Genomic DNA, 20,967 nt, shown 5'->3' on the forward strand with positions numbered 1-20,967 from the left:
TCCAAACAGTGTATAATATTTTTTGGATCTTACCAGGGCTGTATATGAAAAAAACCGTACATGAAATTTGCAACAAAAGTGATGTTCAAACAAAATATAGAGAAATTAGAACAAGGATACAAAAACATTTACATCATTTTGAGGATAAGGTTCATGTATAAATAATCCCTAAACTAATTTCCATAGAGACCATTTTTTTGCCATTATATGAGGGTGGTCTGAAAAGTTCTCGGCCTCGACCATAGATGGCAACACTATTGGCAAGATTTTTTTTTATCTAAGTTGGTACATCTGTCATAAGCATTCATGTGAAATTACAATTCATTCTATCAAGTAGTTTGTTTTATACATATGTCTGAAGCAAAGGTGTTTTCTGTATCCCTTGAAATGGATAAAATTGAGTATCGTGCAGTTATGAAATTCTTTGTCAAAGCAGGTTTAACGCCAAAAGAAATTCATTTGAATTTCATAAAAGTTTATGGACATGCTTCTCCTTCGTTTTCGACAATTAAGAAATGGACTGCCGAGTTTAAACATGGCTGTATCAGCCTTGAAGATGATCCACATGAAGTATATCCAAAAAGTGTAACAACACCCAGAAATCATTAATCAGGTGCACGATATGGTATTGGATGACCAGTGAGTCAAAGTGTGTGAAATTGCTGAGACTATAGGCATTTCAAAAGAATGTGTAGGATATATTTTGCATGAAGAATTGCAAATGAAAAAGCTTTGCACAAGATAGGCGCTGCGTTTGCTCACAGCAAATCAAAAACGCACTCACATGAAAATCTCTGAACAGTGCTTGGAACGTTTTAACAAGAATAAAACTGATTTTATCATTGATTTATTACTATGGATGAGACTTGGATTCACCATTACACACCAGAATCCAAACAACAGTCAAATCAGTGGACAGAAGCTGGTTGTTCAGCGCCAAAGAAGACAAAGTCGGTTCCAGCAGCAGGAAAGGTCGTGGCATCAGTGTTTTGGGATGCTAAAGGCATTTTGTTTAGTAATTATCTTGAAAAGGGTAAAACAATAACTGGGGAATATTATTCCGATCTTTTAACCAGACTAGACAAAAAAATTTGTGAGAAAAGAAACGGTTTGCAGAAGGAAAAAATCATCTTTCATCAGGACATTGCACCCACCCACGAAGGTGTTTTGGCAATGGGAAAATTAAAGGATCTGCACTATGAAATGTTGGAACATCCACCCTGTTTCCCAGATTTGGCTCCCTTTGACTTCTATCTCTTCCCAAAACTAAAATTCTTCCTTGCTGGTCAGATTTTTCTTCGAATCAAGATGTGGTTGTAGCTATAGAGGGGTATTTTGCATATCTTACTGAGACGGGATAATGGCTCTGGTGCATTGCTGGAATAAATGTATTAGTCTTAAGGGAGATTATTTTGAAAAATAAAAATAATTTTGAAATTATAAATTTGTTTTTTTTTTTCATTCTTATGCCGAGAACTTTTCAGACCACCCTCTTAGATCAAGGAATAGTCTCAGTTGAAGAGAAATTGGAAGAAACTGAAAAAGATAATGTTTCCATTTTCTTTATAATATCCCAGCATTGAAAAATATGAAAGAAGAACTTATGAAATACTGTAGTATGAATGCAGATAATGATAAATAGGTAATGAAAATCAGTATAAGTGATAGTGATTTATATGATGAAATTAAAATGGTTTGTAATATTTTCGGGACCATGGAAATGCAGTTTCCATCCATAGCACTGGGCCAACTGAAGAAAGAGTATTCTAAGATCACTTCTAGTCACTGACTAGAGAAACTTTTTCTGCCATTTCTATTACCGATTCCCAGATCACTTGATCTCTGGCTTGGGTAAGTTGGATTTTTCTCCTGGAAACTCAGGTCCTTCAACTCAGGAAAATTGACCATAGAACACACTGTTTCAGACAATATTACATTAGGGATGATGAGATAGCAGCAGTAGTCTGCTATACTCTCTTCACTTGATACCATTTAAAACCATTGATAGTTTGGGCTAGCTATTTCTGATTGGCTGAAGGTAGTGATTACATTTTGTCAATTCTCCAAAAGTTAGATAGGGCTAAAATGGCCTCATCTACTCCTTTTGGGGACTTAAAGCCATTAGTGGATTTTTTTTTTTTAGATATATTTTTTTGCAATAATGATATAACAGATAAGCTTAGGTGCTGACAGTTATTCATGACTTATTCTTCACAGTATTAACAACACTGCACAATTTTATCAAAGAGATGTTTTATTAACTCAATTTCGCAGATTTTCAACTCGGCATCATCAGAGCACAACACACTTGTACATGCGACAATGAGTGAGTGAAACAATATAATTGCAAAAGACAAAAAAGATCTAAAGCCCTATTTTTGGCATCCTCTAACAGGAAAAAAAAAATAATAATAATAATAACCTTGCAGGAGTTTTTCTTAGGATAACAGTCTCCCAAATTTTTGGCAAATTAATGCAACCATATTTGTTAAGGTTGGGAGAATTCTTCAAAGCCATTTGAAGATTGCTGACTCAAACAATAATCTTTCAGATCTATAACGACTCCTAAATAGCACATTCATTTTCCTCCATCTAGTGTGAAGGAGTGTCCAAAGCGTGGTCTGCCAGTTCCGACTTGCCATAGTAATAGTAGCGAACATATATTTCATGTTCTTCCAGACGGATGTTAAATCTTCCTGTTTGTCCGTAGTAGGCCAAGTCACAGTCACAAGGAACTTCATACACTCCTGGGTGTGCTAAAGGGTGAAATTTATCCTTAGGCGAGCGGATCAGAGTTGCCAGCTTGACATGAAGTTTGAAAGTGGTGCGAAGGCCATGTTTCAACAATACTTTGGCTATCTTTTCTGATGTACCTCTGATATAGGGAATAGAAATGGTCATGTTGTATTCCTGTGTATTAGGGGAGGGCAGAGTAATGGGCCTATGTAGTATTTTATCTATTTTGTAGGGATTGTAGTCGTTGGCTAAGAACGTATGGTGCAGATATTGGAGTTCTATGGTCAGAGCTGTATCGTTAGAACAAATGGCTCTGACTCTGTGTGTAAGTGTTTTTAAAATGCCATACTGTTTGACTGAATGATGAAGCAAATTTTTACATGGAACACTTTGAAAACAAAGTACTTACCACAGCTGCTACATACAAGCCACAAGTGTGTTTATGCTATATAGATGATGTGTTTGCCATCTGGCCCCATGGACAAGACACTTTGGATGCATTTGTCACCTACCTAAACAGCCAACACCCGAAAATCCACTTCACAATAGAAAAAGAATCAAATAACTGTTTACGATTTCTTGACACATTAGTCACCCGCCTTTCAGATGGATCATTATCTTTTTCTATTTACAGAAAGCCTACACACACAGGAAGATACCTACATAAACAATCACATCATCCAGTACAACAGTACGTCATTTTAAAAACACTTACACACAGAACCAGAGCCATTTGTTTTAACGATACAGCTCTGACCACAGAACTCCAATATCTCCGCCATATGTTCTTAGCCAACAGCTACAATCCCTACAAAATAGATAAAATACTACATAGGCCCATTACTCTGCCCTCCCCTAATACACAAGAATAGCAGTACATCAGAAAAGATAGCCAAAGTATTGTTGAAACATGGCCTTCACCACTTTCAAACCTCATGTCTAGCTGGCAACTCTGATCTGCTTGCCTAAGGATACACTTCACCCTTTAGCACTCCCAGGAGTGTATGAAGTTCCTTGTGACTGTGACTTGGCCTATTATGGGCAAACAGGAAGATTTAACATCCGCCTGGAAGAACATGAAAGATATGTTCGCTACTATTACTATGGCAAGTCGGGACTGGCAGACCACGCTTTGGACACTCCTTCACACTAGATGGAGGAAAACGAATGTGCTATTTAGGAGTCGTTATAGATCTGAAAGATTATTGTTTGAGTCAGCAATGGCTTTGAAGAATTCTCCCAACCTTAACAAACATGGTTGCATTAATTTGCCAAAAATTTGGGAGACTGTATAGCTCTTGCATAGCTTTTTTTTTTTTTCCTGTTAGAGGATGCCAAAAATAGGGCTTTAGATCTTTTTTGTCTTTTGCAATTATATTGTTTCACTCACTCACTGTCGCATGTACAAGTGTGTTGTGCTCTGATGATGATGAGTTGAAAATCAGCGAAATATAAGTTAATAAAACATCTCTTTGATAAAATTGTGTAGTGTTGTTAATACCGTGAAAAATAGATCATGCACTAATGATAATTTATGACTCTATTGTTTGAACATGAAGTAAAATTTATGGTTTATATCCAAATCTGTTTTGCTTTAAGAATTTTATTTACAATTCCAGTATCTGCTACTTTGGTTGAGTTTAGTTCCCCAAATGGAAATTAATAAAAAAAAACTATCTGAAAACTTCATGATATGACTGAAGAAATGTTGTCTAATTTGGCATTATTGTCAATAGAAAACACAGATTATGTGAAAATCTTATTATAACACCGTAATTATCAATTTTTTTTTGAAATGAAGGCAAGAAAAACATGTTATGGAATAAGTAGATAAAGCATACATAATTCATGAATTATTATTTTATTACTCATCCAAACATCACTGGCCCATCAACAGAATTCAAGCATGTGCAGTATAATTAAATTCAGTTGTCGATGTTTTGCCAACTTTCAGTCACAGAAAAGCAATAGCATTACACAAATTTTTTGAATTTTATCATTATGAAGGTATATTTGTGAAGGCCGAAAGATAGAACATATCTTATTTAACAGTTTGTTAGCTTGATTCAAGACTTTTAAATATTTAGACCAGGAGCTTTCAACCTGGTTGTGATTGTGGGTGCATTCGAAATTGGGAAGAGTGGTGGGCACCAATATTTTTTTTCTATGAAAATTTATACTTGCATATCATATCAAATGATAACTATTAACAAATTAATTAACTATGAAAGTAGGATAAATAAACATGTAACATTTATTATACAACTAAATTAATTCATCACACAATAAGCAAAAACGTTTTTCTCTTTACTGTGCATAAAACAATAGTCTTTTTTCCCATTCGTTGTTCAATTATTTCATTGTTTTTTATTTGGATTACTCATTTTGGGGCAAAATTTTTAGACACGAGAAAATGTATGGTCAAAGTGTGCTTACAACACCGATGAAGTGGTGACACATCTCTCAAGCACACGGTTGCCAGTAGACTAAGTACGTAAAAAATACACACGAAATTTGCTGGTAACACTTACACTAAAGGCAGAGGAATTACAAAATGTTCATAATATAACATAAATTTTAACATTTTTTATGATTTCCATAAATATTATTACTAGGAGAAGACTTAATTTTCCAGTTTTAATTTTATTTTTTTCCTTATTTAATAAGTGGCAGCATGTGCATGCAAATAGCTCTGTGGGCGAAAATGCATTTTCCCCACAGAGCTATTTGTATTTTCCCATTTTTGCCCACCCATTTTTGTTAAGAACCACTGATTTAGGCTTACTGTATGTGGACTCCTTCCCCCAGGTCCTGTAAATCAGCGCTTCCCAAACTGTGGGCTGCAGGTTTTGGTGACGGGGGGCTGTGAAATAATGAAAACAAATTTAAAATCTTTTAAGACTAAGTAGATTTTTTTATCTTAAAAGATAAAAGCCTGTGTAGCTCAGTAGAAGTGGCGTTTGCACTCTACAGCACTTGACCGCACGAAGAAAGAGTTTGGTGGTTCAAATCTAGTCGCCGACTAGAGGAAATTTTTCTAAGCCTTTTTTCGACCGGTTCCCGAGTTAGTCGATCTCTGGCACGGGCAAGCGGGTTTTTCCTCCCGGAAACTCGGGTTTTTCGTCCCGTAAATTCAAGAAAATCGACCGCAGAACCCACATTATTTTCAGACATTAAATATATTGTGTTAAGGTTAGGGACCACGAGATGGCGGCACATTTGAGCCGTCTCTCTTCGCTGTGTACCGCTTAATTAGTGATAGCCTTGGGCCATCTATCTCCGATTGGTACCAGTGGAGATTGAACTGCCCACTCAGTCTCCAAAAGTTAGATAGGGCTAAATGGCCTCGCCTACTCCCGTATACGGGAATAAAAAGGCGTTAGCTGATTTAGCTTATATTTTAATGGAAAAATTCACACATTGGTGTTGGTTCACAAATTTTGCTTCCTGCGTATTTCGGCGCTTAATGAATATTAATAAAATATGCTGATTCATATAAGTTTCATTTCAAAGCAAGAAATCTAAGAATTGCAGTTTCAAATATTTCACCTGATATTGACTTTTTTGTGTAGCAGTATTGAAACACATCCATCACATTAAATTGTTATTAAACTTCTTTTATGTTTTTAATTCTTTCTTTATTACTAATCATTTTACATTTCACGTGCTTGTACTGCAAATGTACAACAACAATATATCTATATATAAAAAATGAGATAATGTGCCATGTCAAATGTGTATGTAAGATGCTAAAAATGTAATATTTGCATTTGATTTTTGCAATATTTGCTGTGTATGTTTTGTATTGAATATAAATACAATAAATATTATAATAATATATGTCTATTACGATTTTTTTTTTCAAGGGGGCCGTGAAATATTTTAATTTTTCCAAAGGGGGCCCTGACATCCAGAAGTTTGGGAAGCACTGTTGTAAATGTTAGGGCAGAGCCTGAATGACAGTGATTTCTTGTCTTCATTTTGTGGACCCAAACAAAGTTTATGGCAGACTGAACTATCTGATCTTGCAGCACAGCAGACCTACAACATGCCAATACCTTATGAGGTATTCAACATAATTTTTATTTTTATGTTGAGCCCATACAAGAGAGGTTGGTTGATCAACCTATAGTACTACCGTATATGGGTAATGGGTTGGGAAAGGAGGAACTTGTTTACATTTGATTTGAAAGACTGTATATTGTATTCCTTGGGAAACACAACATTGGGAAGACTGTTCCACAATACAGCAGTTGCAGGGATAAAGGAGGACATAATGTACTTCATATGTGATAAATGCATCGCACAAACTATTCTTCACTCTGAATTATTACTTAGTTCAAAAAAAACAGAACTGTTCTTTTTTTTCTTTTCACTGAATTTTACATAATTGCTCTCTAGTTGCACAGATTTACCTTCATGATTGTCAGAAAAAAAGGCAGCAAAATATGTGTTTTTAAGTAAAGGAGTTATGTTCTTCAAGTAGGATTGTGGTCTTTGCATAAAAATCTAGCTATAAATAATACTTTCAACATTTCTAACCTTGCCTTCAACTGATTCCTGTTTATCTTCCAAGCAGTTTCATCTGATTCCTATTTATACATTATACTTGTCAAGAAATTATATTCTTGTTTAATCCTTTACCCAACTGTAAGCTAATAAAGTTTGCGAAGTATCCTCAAGACTAGTATATAGAGGCTGTTAACTTCATGTCACTTGCCTCAGTATCCCATAATGCAAAACCTGCTTCAGACATGTATGTAGTTGTGCACATGGGAATGGTCACTACTCAGACAGGCTCCCACAGATGAGACCTTTATTGAGGTCTCATCAGTTGGGACTAGGTGTCTACTTTTATTGAGTGGAGATCTTAGTGATTGAAACTGATCTGAGTAGTGATCCTTTCCAAAATGCATAGCTCCATGTATGGAGCTATACATGCTTCATACCGCAGTATGTTTTGATTATGGGATATCGAAGCAATCAATGTGAAGGCAACAGCCTCTATATAAGTTGCCTAGTTGTGAAGCTACTTCACATGCAACCTTTGTTTGCTTACACTTGGGTGAAAGATTAAACAAGAATATAATTTACTTTTTAACCAAGTGAAAAAAAATTTCTACAAATAAAGTGATATACCTTTTTTGCTTCATGTATATGGATCGACTTCTGCATTAATTCAGCTTTGGTAACTTTCTGGGTCTGGCTTCCAGTGGTCACATTTTATAATGTTTGTTGAGAACCTGTCTTGGACTGAGATGTAGGCCTTGTGTGTTGATGGATCTTGTCTACTGCCATGCAGAATTGAGGCTTGGCACATGGTGGCTTTTTATATTCCATTGCATAGAGCTGAGGATTGGTGTGGAGTCATGCTTTACCTGTGGCTGTGCAGGGCTGAGGTTCAGCTCAGTGTTTTGGGTGTTGCCTAGGAGATACCTAAGAGATTATTGGAGCTAAGTGAGAAAGTGACTTTTTTAGGTCATCCATGAGTTTTTGGAACCCTAAGGATATTGAACTGATGAAATCCTCAGTAAAAGTTGAAACCATCTGGGTAGTGATCCTTCTCATCATGCATAGCAATATACATACAATGTTATGTGTATTGCTGTGCATGATGAGAAGTGTGCTTTGCATTATGGGATACTGTGGCAGTTGATGTGAAATCAATATCTATATCCAAGTAGCTTAGTTGGGAAGATACTTCATGCGTAAACTCTGTTTGCTTATTCTTGAGTATTTTGGCAATGATAATTTACTTTGTAACCAAGTGAAAAAATTTACAAAGTAAATTCCTATTTACGTACATCATCAGGTAAATACCTATAGGTAATTCATTAAGAAAATATCTGTGTGCATAATTATCTTCACTCTTTCTTCCCTAAATATAGTTTTTTTTTTTTTTTCTGCAATGTTATTATTATTATGTGACACCTCCAGGGAGTCCAAAGGACTCATCGAGGGAGAGTGTGCCAATAGCATCGAACGATTTTACCCCTTCCAACTACTAACTGCACTCAAACTTCCTTAACTTTTTGCAAGCCATTAGTAGCAGAGGCTCTACCAATCGACCAACCTTTGCTGGATGAAGTTTATTTATGTGAGGTTCTTCCCCCCATACCTCTGCCATCCCTTAGGACTGGTTAAGCCCTCCTAGTGAGGCATTAAGTATGTATTTTATGACTGTAGATCAGTGTGTGTGTGTTCATGGACTGGTTTGCATGTTCTCAGGGATGAAAAATGAGTGTTTCAAGGTGAAAAAACCCTCAACCTCTGTATAAGACCGACTAACTCACCTTTATTCGAAAGAGACCAGATAAAGGTTCCTTATGTCATGGACAGGAATTGAACCCAGGTCTTTCTAACCAAAAGGCTTCGTCTATACCGACTGAACTATGGAGGCTGTGCAATATGAAGTACCTGGTAGATGATAGGTGCTTAACTTTTTTTTTTTTTTTTTGTCCATATGAATCTAATAATTGCTCTAGCTAGAGGGATTTTATTGAAATTTAATATCTGGGATCTCTACTAAAAATTGTAGTAATTTTAATTTTGTTTTAATCTGGAATGTTTTAGCAGCAAAATGACACAAAATATATATTATTTATAATACATATCTGTATGGTGCATAAGTGAAAACAGGTGTTTAGTTTCAGTTTCTGCAACAATGAATAAAAACACAGCGCATGAATGATGTTGTGAAATGCACATTTTTTATAATTATCTTGGGTCATTTTTTATATCCTTTTCAATTATACACAAGATGTGAGGTGGTTTGATTGCCTACTTTGTTATATGCACTTCCCTTGTCAGAGCTGATAAGGGGAATGGTACTGTTATTCTTAATACCAATAAATACAATAGAAAAATATACATCATTCTCAGAGATTGTTCCATCCAGAGACCTTTAGATTATAATCCCACCAAATCTCAGATCAAAGAATTGAAAAGTCTGCTCAATCGAGTTTTTTCCTGGCCTACTGAAATCATAAAAAAAAAAAAAATAAAATAAAATAAAAACCAAACCCTTCACCCCCCCACCCCCCAGTTATCCCTGCCACTGCTCAGACCTATAGTAGATGCTACAGATTCCCCATGCTATAAATTAGCAAAACAGGTAGCAAGCTCTTAACCCCCCCCCTCTCTCCCTAGTCATACCACTTACTATATTTAAAAAACCCACCTGTTTTAAAACTTCTATTGAGAATTTAACATTAAATAATAGATATTTTGGTTAGCTTTGATGTCACCTCACTGTTCACCAATATTCCTTTAAATGACACTTTATCACTTATAAAGTTTTTCCTGTTGTTGGAAGTTTTTTCACTTGGTTATTCTATGAATTAAAGATACCAAGAAATTATATACTTGGTGTAATCCTTTAACCAACTGTAAGCAAACAAAGTTTGCACCTGAAGTAAGTAAACTAAGACTTCATATCACTTACCTCTTCACATCACTTAGTATCCCACAATGCAAAGCACATCTCCTTGCAGACATGCATAATGCTATGCATTATGGAAAGGGTCACTACCCAGAGCAGTTTCGACCTTTATTGAGGTCTCTTCAGTGGGAGCCAGACTACCCCATTCCTGAAAATATTTCAGGTGCAAACTTTGTTTGCTTACACTTGGATAAAGGATTAAACCAAGTATATAATTTCTTGGTATCTTTAATTTAATTTAAAGTTTTTCCTCTTGATATTACTGATCCATTTTCCTTTGCTATCCATTCTGGATATTTCTCTTGGAAAGACAAAATTTATAAATACATAAGGAGATACCTCTATAGGTTCTCCCCTCTCACCCCCTGCTTGCCAATTTTTTTATGGAATGTTTTGAAAAACAAGCCCCTTCTCAAACTTTGTCTGGTTAAAAATGTGGATGATGTGTTTCCATTTGGCATCATGGCCCAGACACATTACTCTTTCCTCTTTCATCTCAATAGTCTTCACTCTAATATCCAGTTTACCATGGAAAAAGAAAGTAATAGTTTAGCCTTTCTAATACATTCACAAACTTTCTTCCCCCTCCCCCCACTCTGACAGTAATATGGTATCATTAAAATACTAACCAATTGCACCTATAACCTTTGTTCCAGTGGGTCCACTATCTTACAGCAGAACTTAATCATATACTCTACCCCATTCTTATCTAATAGCCACAGTTCCCACAGTATCAAAAAAAATTCTTCTCCTAACCTTGACCGCTTCAGAATGATTTTTGTAATGCTATCATCATCCCCTATATTTAAGGCACTTCAGAAAAAATAGCCAGAGTCTTAAAGAAATACAGTCTCTGCACAGCTTTTAATCCAATGTTCTGCTTAGAGTATATAAAGTGCCCTATTCCTGCAAGTTGGCCTACTGTGGACAGACAGGAATATCAGCCAACATCTGCATGGAAGAAACAAAAAATACATCTGCAGTCATGACTGTGGTCAGTTAGGCACTGTGGACCATCTTTCGATAGGACTTATAGAATAAATTGGAAAAAGACCACCATGCTTCATCATAAATTTAGAATTAGTTCTAGAATCTGCTCAGCTGCTCTCAGAAATCAACCTAATTTAAATAAATATGGTTGCATTAAACTTCCCAAAATATGAGAAACTCTATACCAGTTTACATCCTAGGCTGTCTATAGATGCCCACAGAGAGTGCCCCGTCTGTCTGTATGTTATGAATCTTATATTGTACTCCCTGATGTTGTCTCAGTAACTGCAAAGAAATATTGGAAGAATTAAATATTTTTAATCCTTTCTTATTTATGTCTAATTTGAACAAGATTCTTCTGATCTCTTAAGTGAAAGGACAGAGGGAGCACTGAATGTCGAGCATTTAGAATGGTGGGGGTATTTGCCAAGATTAGCTATGCATGTATGCGATTAGGAAATGTCTGAAACAAAGAGATTACCTTTTTCTGCAGGCGATGACGCAGTAGAGCTATAAAAATAATAATCATATACAATTAGTGATTCATCTTTTACAATTGCTCTTGTACATTAATTAGTTTTTATTAGTTTTGATTTAATTAACCACATGTGTTCAGCACTTATGATATGCTCGATGAGAAACTGATATATATATTTTTTTAAAGTAAAATATTTGAGATTAATGTAGTTATCATGTTCTGATAGTTAGAATAAAGAACCATTGAAGTTATTACAGTTCAGTGTACAGTGATGTCTGTTGTTTGTCATAAAACATTCTCCTCTAATAACAACCATATGTTGGCCATTACTGACTTTTTGCTTGCTGCTTAGTTGAACAAGTATGCATTCTCACTGAAGAGTTGACACCTGACGTAGTGCATTCAGTACTGGGGTAATGAGAAAAACAAAAAAGAAGAGAGAGAGAATGGAAGATTTGAGAATGTATAACAGAGAATTTTGTTTTATGAAGTTTTTTGAAAACTTATCAATCAGAATTTATTAATACAAGATTCCAAAAAGGAATGCTAGCAAGGTGAATCCTTTGACCAGAAAAATTGGTACTGTCAACAAGTACAAGCGAACAGGAAACAAAGGAGATATTAAATGGATGTTCTGTTTCAACATTTGAAGAAATGCTAAATAGAAAATTTCTTCTTCTGTCTCAAGGTGATATTGTTGAATTATTTTCTCAGAGGCAAGTGATGGAATTAAACAAATCTGAAACTATAAAGGGGTATAAATAAGAGCTCTACTTTGATATATTTTGTTTATAAAGTAGTAAAATAGACAGTTTTTCTCCAGTAAAGAATTTGTGATTTGCATTTCTTGTAGTTAAATTGCCTGAGGTACTATTTATAATCTGTGAAACAATGAGAATGAATGGAATTATATATTCTAAATAAGGAAACACTGCATAGTCCCATGGAAGTTAAGAAGTTTTATATTTTGAGAAAAGCCTGATAAAGAACTCTAATGAATGTTTTTTTTTTTTGTAGGATATTTGTTGTAAAAAACAGTGTTCAATTCTGAAAACTGATTAAGTACATGTAAAACAAACTAATAATAGAATGAGTCAGTGTAAGAATGAATTTATCTACTCAAGATCTTAAAAGTATAGTTTTATTTAGAATGCCTTAAATAGATCTTGGATATCCAAATAGTTTTTATAGTTATTTGATTATAATATGATTATATTATAATGATTTGATTATAATATTTACCATGTATATAGTTTTATTTAGTTTCATTAAATTATTATTTTTTTTTTATTTGATCTTGAGTCAGTCATTTCATGGCTTTTAAAAGGAATTAAGTCATTACACCAATTGGATATTGAACTCCTGTAAATTTAGTTAACTCAGTGTACAACAGTAAGGTGCATCTGTAAGGACACATCAAGTGTGTGTGTGTGTGTGTGTGTGTGCGCGCGCGCGCGCACATGCACACACACTTGATGTTAAAAAAAAAAAGTCTTTCAAGTAATTAAGAAATGGTGTAGGAATTGTGGTGTGTGGCAGAATGAAGGGTGAAGTACTGGACGTGGGTAGAAGGAACGACAGGATCATGCGAATGAAATTGGGTCTTGGAGAAGAGCAGGTGGTCGTATTATGTGTATATGCCCTGCAAGTTGGTTGTACAGCAGAGGAAAAAGATGAGTTCTGGAACGTGTTAGATGAAGAAATGAGAGAATTGGAAGAAAATAAGATGGTGATTGTTAGAGCAGACTTGAACGGGGCACATAGGAAGACAGAATAGAGACTGTGAAAGGGTGCATGGTGGCCACGGAGTGGGAATGATGAACCAGGAAGGAGAGAGGGTTGTGGACTTTGCAGTAGCGTTTGATCTGGCAATTGTGAACTTGTTTTTCTACAAGAGGGAAGAACATTTGATAACATTTAGGAGTGGTAACAACAGCTCACAAATTGACTACATTTTGACTAGAAGAAAACATCTTAAGGTTGTGACAAATTGTAAAGTTATTCCAACAGATCAAGTAGCACAACACCGACTGCTGTGCGCAGACTTTAAAATAAGATCGAAGATAAGAACTTCTGGATGCCATCGGATGAAGACAATTAAGTGGTTTCGCTTAAAAGAGGAGAATGTGAGGAATCGTTTTAGGGAGAGGGTGTTAGAGAGGATTTCGGATGGACTGGAAAGTGTACAAGATTGGTGGAAACATAATTCAAAAGTAATCCTGAGCTGTGCAATCGAGGTGCTTGGTGAGACATCTGGAAAGATTAGAGAGCAGAAGGAGGGTTGGTGGTGGAATAATGATGTACAAGTGGCAGTGACAGCTAAGAGGAAGGCAAAGCAGAAGTGGGATGAGTCAAGAGTGGAAGAAGATGGAGGAGCTGAGAAGGAAGTGGGATGCAGGATACAAGCGGGTTGGAGGAACTGGAGGGAGATGGCTGGAGTGTTATGCGATAAGAGGGTGCCGATCAATCTGAAAGGCAAAATTTATAGGACAGTAGTGAGGCCAGCTATGACATATGCTACAGAAACTGTGGCCCTGAGGAAAAATAACATCAGCAGGATGGAAGTAGCAGAGATGAGAATGCTTAGGTGGATGTGCAGTGTGACCAGAAAGGATCGTCTGAGAAATGACTATGTCAGGGGAACAGTGAAAGTTATGAACTTAGGAGTGAAAATACAGGAGGCAAGGTTGAGATGGTTTGGTCATGTGATGAGGAGGGAGGATGAATATGTGGGAAGAAGGGTCATGCAGATGGATGTGCAAGGAAGGCGGAAGCATGGGCGGCCCTAAGAAGAGATGCAGGGAGCTGCATCTCTTCTTAGGGCCGCCCAAGTTCTTCATCTTCAAGAGGACTTGAAGATGAAGAACTTGGATGTGGTGACAGCCCAAGACAGGAAGGTGTGGAGGAGACTCATTACAAACAGTGATCCCACTTAAGTGGGAGAAGCTGCAGAAGAAGAAGATTGTCTTTTTCTGCAGGTGATGATATAATAGGTGCAACATCTTGGTGGGAGAAGTGTTGGATAGGAGTTATGACCAGTTGTTTTGGTAAGAGACCAGAAGGCTTGACTGCCATTTGGACATGATGCAGGTTTCCTGTTTTTGGTTCTTTTGAAATTGGTTTTAGATGCACTGATAGTTTCCTATGTTTTCTTGTTTAGAGTTTTGATATAAGTGGTGGAAGAGAAAGATAAAGTTCTTGATGAAAGCTAGTTATTTTATGCTTATTTTTTCACTTGCACAGCCTTAGTGTATTTTTTGGTGGAAAATTAATAGGGTAGATAGGCAATTGCAGTGTAGAGTGGAGTAGAATTATATGTTTCAATACCAGTAAAATTACTTTGGTGATGCATTCAGTGCATTTGTGTGGGTTGGAAGGCCAAAGACAATAATCCAACCAAAGGGAATCTGGCATAGAAGTCAATGTTATCCCACATGGCATTGTTATAATCCCAAACAGCTCTTAATCAAGAGTGGCCGTGTAAGTGCTGTTCCATGGTAGACAAGATAACACATAAGAGCACTTTGGAGTAGCAAGTTTAAATTTAGTTAAAAATATTAAATTAAATTTATTATAGTCTAACCAAGTGTAAGCAAACAAAGTTTGTGCCTGAAGCAACTCATGATAAAGGTGGACCAAGCTCTCATCACTCCTTGTCTTAATATCTCCCATAATGCAAAGCACATCTCCTTGCAGACACGTATAATGCTATGCATTAAGGCAGTGTTTCTCAATGTGGAACGTACACCCCACAGAGGGGAAATTTGAATATTTTGGGGGGCAATTAGAAAATGTACATGTACATATTTATATTATACTTTTTCAGAACTTTGGCTGACTGTTATGCTAGAGGGGGGGCATGATCCAAAAAACATTGAGAAACATTGCATTAAGGGAAGGGCCACTACCTAGACCGGTTTCGACCTTTATTGAGGTCTCATCAGTGGGAGCCAGACCCAGAAGTGGTGATACTAAGGCAGAAGCAATGGAGAAAGTCATCTTTACCTATACTAGTTTCCAAAAAGTGTACCACCTTATTATTAAATTACTCTGGATTTAGAGAAAGATGTTGGAAGTTTTTTTCCCACTTGGTTAGACTATAATAAATTTAGTTTAATATTTTATCCAATTGAAAACTCGTATAGGTAAAGATGACTTCTCCATTGCTTCTACCTTAGTATCACCACTTCTGGGTCTGGCTCCCACTGATGAGACCTCAATAAAGGTCAAAACTGGTCTCGGTAGTGGCCCTTCCCTTAATGCATAGCATTATACATGTCTGCAAGGATATTTGTTTTGTATTATGGGAGATATTAAGACAAGGAGTGATGAGAGCTTGGTCCACCTTTACCACGAGTTGTCTCAGTCCTGAAGATACTTCGGGCACAAACTTTGTTTGCATACGCTTGGATAAAAGATTAAACTAAATTTATTATAGTGTAACCAAGTGGAAAAAAAATTCCAACACCTCTTGATTTGAAGAAAAATGCTGACCAGTGAGGAAGAGTTTGTGTTGGGAAGAGACAGAAGTCAGAGGGAGCTAAATCTGGGGAATAGGGTGGATGTTCCAACAATTCCAGATACCTTAATTTTCCCATTGGGAAAACACCTTTGTGGGCAGGTACATTTTGCTGATGAAAGATGAGTTTTTTCCTTCTGCAAACCGGGTCTTTTCTCACGAATTTTTTCATCTAGTGTGGTTAAAAGATCAAAATAATATTTCCCGGTTATTGTTTTACCCTTTCCTGCTGATGGAAATGAATGTGTCTTCTTTAGTGCTGAACAACCAGCTTCTGTCTACTGTTTTGACTGCTGTTTGGATTCTGGTATGTAATGGTGAATTCAGGTTCATCCATAGTAATAAATCAATGCACAAAATCAGTTTTATTCTTGTTAAAATGCTCCATGCACTTTTCAGAGATTTTCATGTGAGTGCGTTTTTGATCTGCTGTGTGCAAGCGTGGCACCTATCTTGCAAAAAGCTTTTTCATTTGCAATTCTTTGCAAAATATATCCTACACATTCTTTTGAAATGCCTATAGTCTCAGCAATTTCACGCACTTTGACTTGCCTGTCATCCAATACCATATTGTGCATTTGATCAATGATTTCTGGTGTTGTTACACTTTTTGGACATCCTTCATGTGGATTATCTTCAAGGCTTGTACAGCCATGTTTAAACTCTGCAGCCCATTTCTTAATTGTTGAAAACGAAGAAGAGTGCCCATAAACTTTTATGAATTTCTTTTACAAGGAATTTTGTAACTGCATGATATTCAATTTTATCTATTTCAAGGGATACAGGCAACCTTTTGTTTCAGACAGCTGTATTAAACAAACTACTTGATAGAATGACTTGCAATTTCACATGGATGCTTATGACAGATGTACCAACTTAGAAAAAAAATTGTGTCGATAGTGTTGCCATCTATGGTCGAGGCCAAGAACTTTTCAGACCACCCTCATATAGTTTTTTGAATATTCATAAAACAAATCTATTTACAAAGGCAGATATTGTTATTTACAGTATCTGCCTTTGTAAATAGATTTGTAAGGTATCAGCATAGAGAAGAGACTGAAAAGCAAAAATATCCCAGCAGCACCATTATTAACTATACTAACGATCACCACAGTAAATTCAAAAAGGAGAGACTATTTTTGGAATCAGCAGCAGCTCTCAGAAATCAACCAAATCTTAATAAATACGGTTGCATTAAGCTTCCTAAGATTTGGGAAACACTTATCATCAGAGATCCCACCTTGCATTCCAGGCCACTTACATATCACTTACTATCTAGGTGAAGCACCCTTAGCGGATGCTCCACCTAGATAGGACTTTAGTGTCACCCACGTGGTTGGGCTTAGTATGGTGTGGTATTTGTGTATATGTTACATTAGTTTTTTGTAATCCCTGAAGATGTCTCAGTGACTGAGATGAAATATAGGAAGTATTAAATTATGTTTTAATCCTTTCTGAGTGCTGTATACAATCCATTAAGTCTCCAACATGATGTCCTCACAGCATTTAAGCCTCTACACACATATACTAACAAATATGTGAGAGAGCACGTGTGTGCACACATGCAGTCAATGCATTGCTAGTATTTCTCTAGGTATTTTGTTTTTAAAATAACTCAGAAGATTAATTATGAACTCTGTTTATGAAAATATCTGTTGTGCTTTTCATTATCCACATAAAAGGATAAATTTTCTTCCAAGGCTCATCCTAAAGTAGCAGAAAAACTAAGACAGTTGATCAAAAAATGGGCTGAAGAAGATTTCAAAAATGATCCACAACTTAGGTGAGTTTGTTTTATAAAATGCTGTATTCATAAAATTTTAATCTACAAGAGTAATTTCAAAAGTTATGCATGGCTAGTGAGATAATGTAATAGTTCACAACTATCAACCACTTGTAATCCATACTGTTAGTAAAAATCTCTGCATATTTCTTTGTAGTGTACTTGTTCTGTGAAATTAGACTTCAAAATTAAGAGATTAACGCAGGTCAATTTTGCACATTTTTAAGGCATTGCAATGCCACATTTGTATGAAGTATCTAAATTATAAGAAAAAAATATGAGTGACATGTGCTTCTTTTACCCAACACTGTCTTGACATGAACCCTGCCAACTTCAATCTGTTTTCTAAGTTGAAAGACCAAACTACTCCATCCAAAATGTTTCACTATGTTTCATTGATGAGGTTTTTTGGTAGAAGTGACTTAATTTACAATCATGTCAGTAAAAAAAGGTTTTGCCTACAGAAATACAGTACTTACCCAAATGTCAGAAGTAATAAAGTAGAATGAAAATTTTATTAACAAAATATAAATGCAGTTTTAAACGTGTGGACAGACTTATGTGTTCATCGTACATGTTATTTATTTTTCAGCAATAAGTTAATCAGTTTTATCAGCATAAAACAAGGGAGGTATACAAAATGATCAGAACCATTAACAGAAAGTGGCAACCAAAACAGACCACAATTAAAGATGAAAAAGGCAAAGTATTGATGAATAAAGAAAAAATTGTACAGCGGTGGACAAGATACTGTAGTGAGTTATATGAAGAAAAACTAGATTCAGATAGCGTTGGGAAACTGACTGAATTGAAGCAGATATCACCACCAGGTAATGAGCATGATATGGACATTTTAAGAGGAGAGGTAGAAAAAGCAATAGGACGGCTAAAATGCAACAAGAGTCCTGGTAACGATAACATTACTGGAGAAATGATTAAATGTGGTGGTGAAAGTATGGTTACAGAAATGCACCAACTATGTGATATGGTATGGAAAGAAGGGAAAATGCTAGAGGAGTGGGTGAAATCAATATTAATAACATTATTCAAAAAAGGAAATAAGCTAGAATGTAAAAATTATAGAACAATTGCCTTGATAAGTCACCTTGGTCATATTGACAGAAAGATTGAGAACACAATTGGAAGCATACTTTGCAAACGAGCAAGCAGGATTTGGAAGGATAGAACTACAATTCAACAGATTTTGACAATGAGGTTAATAGCAGAGAAAGCTAGGAGAAAAAACAAAAACATATATACTTGCTTTGTTGATTTTCAGAAAGCATTTGACAGTATTGACCAGAATGTGACATTAGCAGTTCTGGAATCCTATGGAATTGATAAAAAAACTAATATCTATATTAAAAGATGTTTACCAGAATGCAGTTGCAGCAGTTAGAACAGGTGATGATTTGGGGAAATGGTTTAAAACAAGCAGAGGTACTAGACAGTGAGACCCAATATCACCAAGCATTTTCATCGCACATTTAGAAAGCGCAATGGATAAAATGAAAGAAGATGCCAAAGGAATATCTGTACACAGAATGAGAATTAACAATCTGAAATTTGCAGATGACATTGTTATTATTGAAGAAGACGAAAGAGAACTACAAAAAACACTGAAACTGTTAAATGAGGAAGGGAAGAAATTTGGACTTGTTATGAACTTTGAAAAAACAAAGACAATGGTATTTGGTGAGAACATGAAACAAAAGATACAAGTGGATGGAACTGATATAGAAAATGTAGAACAATTCACATATTTGGGAAGTAAACTGACATATGACTTGGACTGTAAAAAAGAAATAAACATCAGAATTGCAAAAGGAAGAACAAATCTGAATGCCATGGATAATATCTGGAAAAGTAAAGTGATCAGTCTGCAAACAAAACGAAGAGTATTGGAAACATGCATCTTCAGCGGTGTACTGTACGGATCTGAAACATGGGTAATAAATAAGGAATCAAGAAAAAGAATTTTGGCATTTGAAAGAACTTGTTACAAGAAGATTCTAAGAATAGGATGGGTACAGAAAATCACCAGTGAAGAGCTCTATCAGAGGATACAACCGAAGCAGAATCTAATGCAGAAGATTATAAAACGGAAGCTGCAATTATTTGGACACATCTGCAGAATGAGTGAGGACTGGAAGATAAAGACATTTATCTTTGGTATTTTGGATAGTTTAAACAGAAGAGGTAGACCATACAGAGAATGGATAGATGATATAAAAGACTGGTGTGGAATGGGTGTACAAAAACTGCGACACTGTGCACTGAACAAAGAAAGATGGAAGAAGATAGTGAAACAGGCATCAGACATCAACGGGCAGTGAGCCCATGATTCGTGATGATGATGATGAATAAGTTAATAAATTAATTATTTACTTATTTTTCTGTGTTCTATATATACTGTTAAAAAATAAATAACATAAATGCAGTTTGTTAAATAAGTGGTTTACCAACAGGCAAAGAACCAAGATTATGCAATCTCTCATTAAAGCTTCAGTTGTCAGTATTGTATCTGACAACTGAAGCTTTAATGAGAGATTGCATAAGAAGAAGGTTGAATGTTGACATAATTTCAACACCATACTTTTAATTAACTCAGCTAATTTAAAAAATAGCTCGTGTTTCAGATATGTAGACACGTTAATCCTTCCTTGTCTTGTGCAAACAGCAAGGATTTTAACTCAGAAATGAGCAACTTTAGCTACCTACAGCTATGACTTTTCAAAATTATTTAAACTTTACTCTTTTGAACTTTCAAGGATGATTTTCTGTTCCTTACACTTTTTTTGACCTTTGAACTTCCAACATCTCTCTGGTAAGCCTTCTCACTAGTTTCTGTGTACAAGTGTCCCTTGCTTAACACAGGATTTGATTAACGCGTCGAAATTAATTGTGACAATCCCTTGATATATGTGTCAAGAGTTTTGATTAATGCACCTTTAAATTTACCATGCAAAACATGCAAGCCTCGTGGCGTGAGCATGATGACGTCATTCCTCTCACGCAGC

At 35.8% G+C, this 20,967-nt stretch overlaps 1 protein-coding gene across 1 annotated transcript in view; it reads left to right on the forward strand.

Moving 5' to 3' along the window:
• The window catches only part of LOC150098582 (signal transducing adapter molecule 2-like), a 233,058-nt gene that overhangs the window by 61,539 nt on the left and 150,552 nt on the right, over positions 1-20,967 (forward strand). Inside the window, exon 4 of the mRNA XM_090404857.1 lies at positions 17,865-17,947. Within this exon, the coding sequence (XP_090260983.1) occupies positions 17,865-17,947 (83 nt within the window). The remainder of the gene's footprint in view (positions 1-17,864; positions 17,948-20,967) is intronic.

The sequence above is a fragment of the Typopeltis vanoorti genome, chromosome 15 (assembly GCF_054136105.1).
Source record: "Typopeltis vanoorti isolate ZY-2024b chromosome 15, IOZ_Tvanoo_1.0, whole genome shotgun sequence".
Lineage (NCBI taxonomy): Eukaryota > Metazoa > Arthropoda > Arachnida > Uropygi > Thelyphonidae > Typopeltis > Typopeltis vanoorti.